The 5,000-nt window shown below is 45.2% G+C and overlaps 1 protein-coding gene across 1 annotated transcript in view; it reads right to left on the bottom strand.

Annotated features, from left to right (window-relative positions):
• Positions 1-5,000, bottom strand: part of LOC113825807 (E3 ubiquitin-protein ligase TRAIP) — a gene marked incomplete at its 3' end in the record, with an annotated part of 25,438 nt that overhangs the window by 17,954 nt on the left and 2,484 nt on the right. Inside the window, 1 exon segment of the mRNA XM_027378643.2 lies at positions 4,497-4,630. Within this exon segment, the coding sequence (XP_027234444.2) occupies positions 4,497-4,609 (113 nt within the window).

The raw sequence follows: 5,000 nt of genomic DNA, 5'->3' as shown, positions 1-5,000 counted from the left end.
GACCATAACATCTGCCAGCAGCTCTTAGCTAACACTGCAAGTAACTTCCTCCAAAGGAAAAAATGTTCTTTATAGTTTGAAAAGTGGCCTTTTATTCCCTTGGTGTTTTACTGATTCTTATATGTTGTCTGGCTAGTCTATTGCAGGGCTGGAAACAAATAAAATGAAAAAAAAAAAAAAAAAAAAACCTCTTTTCCTTTTTACTTCAGTAACTTTAATTGGGTGGGTCTACATGGGCATAAACAGGTAGCCAAAGTATAACACATGATTTTCTGCCCCAAAATACATATTTCACATGTGAACATCCTATATTTACAGAACACTGAACTATCTAGTCTGAAAATAGGCTGATCACTGCTGTGATAACATAGGTGAGAATAGGGAGACAACTGACAAGTATGCATAATTTTCTATCATAAAAAATGCCTTGTTTAAATGATAAAAAATAATCAACTGAAATGACAAAGATCAAGGTCAATACTGAATCAGTGGAGTTAGCAGGAATAAAAAAGGGACAAGACAGAAAGATGAATTATGAAAAAGGGCTTCATACAGCCTAATCTGATACTAGGATAAGGCTTAGGATAATGAAGCACCAATAATCAACAAAAGGGAAAAATAATCTAAATGGATACATGGTTACTATGGCCTCTCTGGTAATCTTTGTGTGCCAAATCCTCATTGGATACTCTAGACAGATGCCAAAACAACACTGGCTGATCATAAAATCACCCAAAGTAATTTTCATGCATTTTCTGCTAATACTGTTCTACTGATGTCACTTGTGAGTGGGTGTTTCACGCACAGGGTGATGTGAAGTGTTGGTGTGGTAGTCTAGTTAGTGTTAAGTGCTTGCATGCCTTCTCGCTTGCAGGTCCCACCACTGGCTAGCCTACCCCTGCCAGTGCACAGCCTCTCCATCATCGAGACTTCTGCAGTGCCTTATGGGTACCTTATGGTCCTAGGCTAAACTGTGGGGGATCTCAGAGCAGCAGGAGGCCCCAGAGGTTCAGGGTCATGGCCCACCGGTGTGTAGATATGCCCTGGCCCTGTACCAACTCCTGCCCCTAAGCCACCTGGGGGAACCCCACTGGTGGATGATGGGGCCCACAGCTCGCCACCCCCTTTTATATGGGGCAGCATCGGCGGGGGTGGCAGAGGTGGCATTCACCCAGAAGACTGCCCGAGGTTTAACCTCAGTCAGGAAGTCAGGGTGGGGGCTTGGAACGTCCATTCTTTGCGTCAGGATGATCAGTTGCTTCTACTGTCGAAGGAACTGGGGAGGTTGAGAGTTGAGGTGGCTGTTCTCTCACAGGTGGCAGCGGCATGACCAGTGCAGGTGGCTACGCCTATTACTGGTTGGGCTGCAGCGACAGTCACCATCTCCAGGGAGTAGCCATTGCCATCTCCAGCAGACTCCAGCCCTCGATAGCAGAGGTTACTCCTGTTGATGAGTGTATAATGGTATTAAGACTGAAGCTATCTTTTGGCTTCATGTCTCTTATTGCTGTGTACGCTCCTACCGATGATTATAAACTCGACGTGAAAGAGATGTTCTACGAAAAACTTGCACCTGTGGCAGACAGATGTCCCTGGCATGATATTTGTGTTGTTCTCTGTGACTTCAATGCGGTATCTGGCTGTGATCGAGCTGGCTATGAGATGTCTGTCAGTCCCCATAGTTCAGGAGTTAATGCTGGTGGTGAGAATAGCCTCCATTTCCTGGACTTTGCTAGGTCCCAGAAATTGAGGATTTCTGGCTCCTGGTACCAGCGCCCAGACCCACATCGTTGGACAAGGTACAGCGATGTACAGTAATGCAGCCACGGAGATCAACCACATACTCATTAGCACTCGTTGGAGGATGCTGAGGCAATCTCTGGTCATTTCACAATACTTGACAGTCTGACGGACCCTGTTCTTCTGTTGGATACCTTCAAGCGTGAAACGCTTCATGCAACTCATGAGACGATTAGTGTACGCCTGAGAGCAGAACAGAATTTCATCTCGCAGGAGACACTGGAAGCCACAGATGCTTGTCATGCAGCTCGTAATAAGCCCTGAGAAAGCTGAACTCCAAGCCCTCTTCACAGGTGACAGCAGTTCGCTTAGCAAGTGGTCAGATCGTTTCAGATCCTGTTGCAGAAACGTTGGGCTGAGTATTTTGAGCAGCTGTACCAGGTTGACCCACCAACAGTTAACTTGGATGAGGGGAGTGCTGAGATCCCGTTGCTGGACCCACCCATCAGTGAGGATCCTCCCTCCATAACTGAATTTAGGGGGGCGATCTCCAAGCTGAAGAGTGGTAAAGCAGCAGGTATCTGCGGTATACCAGCTGAACTGTTAAAAGGCTGGTGGTAAACCTATGGCGCAGGGGTTACATGCTGTCCTGGCTGCCATCTGGCGGTCCGGTACCGTTCCTCCTGACCTGTTAAGGCGTGTGGTCATCCCTCTCTGGAAGGGGAAGGGAGACCATTGGGACTGCAGCAATCACCGAGGCATCACATTGCTCAGTATACCAGGCAAGGTTCTAGCCCACAACCTTCTGAGACGTATCAGAGACCATCTACTGAGGCACCAGAGACTGGAGCAATCCGGATTCACTCCTGGTAAGTCCACAATAGACAGTATCCTTGCGCTTCAAATCATTGTTGAGCGCCACCGTAAGTTTGGGCGTGGGCTGCTTGCAGCCTACACCGACCTCAAGAAGGCGTTTGATACGGTGCATCGGGAATCACTCTGGGAGATCCTGAGACTGAGAGGAATTCCAACAACAATTATTGGACTAATAGCAAGCCTGTATACTGGTACTGAAAGTGCTGTAAAGTGTGGTGGGGGCCTGTTGAGCTTCTTTCCTGTTAGTTCAGGAGTGAGGCAAGGCTATGTTCTTGCGCCAACTCTTTTCAACACTTGCATGGACTGGATATTGGGCAGAGCTACTGTTCAAAATCATTGTGGAGCAACACTGGGCAATATCAAGATTACAGACCTTGACTTTGCGGATGATGTTGCTATTCTATCTGGGTCTTTGGAAACCTTAGTGGTGGCTCTGGATGCATTTAGCAATGAAGCGAAGCCCTTGGGTCTAGAGGTCTCCTGGACCAAGACCAAGGTCCAGGACTTTGGGGACTTGCTAGGAGAATCTGTTCAGTCGGTACGTGCTTGTGGTGAGGACATTGAAGTCACAGAGAGCTTTACATTCCTTGACCAGGAAGTCAAGCAGACAGAGTGGCAAGGCAACACAGGAAATGAACTCTTGACAAGAGTATTTGGAGCTGTCGGTACCTGTGCAGAAGGACCACGCTACAGGTTTTCAAGGCCCTGATAATGCCATATCTGCTATACGGTAGTGAAACCTGGACATTATCCTGTTCCTTGGAGGCTCATCTTGAAGCCTTTTGTAATAAGTCCTTGCACCAGATCATGAGGTACTGTTGGTGGGACCATGTGTCCAACCAATGGTTGCACCATGAGACTGGCGCAGAACCTGTTATCTGCAATCCGTGATTGCCAACTCAGGTTATATGGCCACCTGGCTCACTTTCCACAGGATGATCCTGCCCATCAGGTCATCTCTGTTCCAGACAACCCTGGGTGGAAGAGGCCTGTGGGACAACCTAGGAAGTCGTGGCTTGGGCAGATCGACCAAACCTGTCGTGAAGAACTCAAGATTGGCCGAGTCCCTGCCTGGCGTCTTGCCATGAGGGATCCTCGTAGGTGGAAACGAAGCGTGGATGCGGCTATGCGCCCGTTGGCGTTAGCCCCTTGATGATGATGATGATGTCACTTAGCTCAATTGCTGCATTTCAAACAGGCACTAATCAATACCACTCAGCTTTCAGACACACACCACACACACACTAATTAGATACAACAATGTTCATCTAAAAGGCTGCTAAGAAATATTCTACAGTTTCTCTGACTTTGACTCTTAATTTCCAAGGTATCCTTATTACCCTTCACAATAATTGGTAATTCTTTACACTACAGATGCACTTGCCAGAGACTAAATCTTCAACTCAACATCAATTTATTTTTTTAACAATTCCTGCCTGAGAGAAGGATTGATGAGGGTCTCCCCTCCCAGTAAACCCTGGCAAATACTGTCTTCACCTCGGTATGCACGGCAAGATAGAAATGAATCTTGGGAGCACAGGGGAGTTTGACAGCTTTTCCTTTATTTGTGGCATTATTGTTCATGTCAGCAGATTATTTCCAACTCCCAGAACTTTTTGTCCTCTACAAAAATATTATCTACAATTTGCCCTAGCTCAGTGTGTCCATACCGTAAGGATTAAACCAATAATTGGAACCAACACCTTCACTAACAGTTGGAACATTTCTTATATCTCTTGTTTATATGCATAATCATATCCAAAAATCCAGGAGTATGAGAAACTAAAAAAATAATCAGTCTTTGGAGTAAAAACATACCAGAACCTTTACTCCTTTCAACTTATAAAATTATGGTAGTTAAAAAAAAAATTACCATATACCTTTCAATCCACTGTATCAGACACACAGTATGGAATGTGTGCCCACAGGGGGTTGCAGAGATGTCATCTGTGTGGATGAAGAGATCCCCACAGATTACACAGGCAGCACGCATCTCTGGATGACTACGGCAAAACTGAAATTCAATTGAAGATATCAATATTGGGCATTACCTAATAACAAGATCAAATAAAAATGCATTTACGTATATCATCAGGGAAGATAAAGACTTGGACTGATCCCTTAGTTAACCCAATGGTGCAGGGGGTGGTATGTCTGAATATGCCATACTTACTGTGAGTTTTGGTTATTTATTATGTTTATAAACAGATGCCTCTACAAGCTACATGGATGGCTTAGTTAGTGCTTAGTCATAAAGGAATCAACTGCTAACAGTACCTATCCCGTCTGATTACCCTTACCCTTTTCCTTGATTTTTGGAAATATTCCTTTTTATATTATATTGCTATTAGTATTTTTAATAACATTACAATCACCATAATGTC

Source organism: Penaeus vannamei, chromosome 8 (assembly GCF_042767895.1).
Source record: "Penaeus vannamei isolate JL-2024 chromosome 8, ASM4276789v1, whole genome shotgun sequence".
Taxonomy (NCBI): domain Eukaryota; kingdom Metazoa; phylum Arthropoda; class Malacostraca; order Decapoda; family Penaeidae; genus Penaeus; species Penaeus vannamei.
Note: the sequence above shows the minus strand (reverse complement) of the source record. Positions and strands in the feature narration are given on the sequence as shown.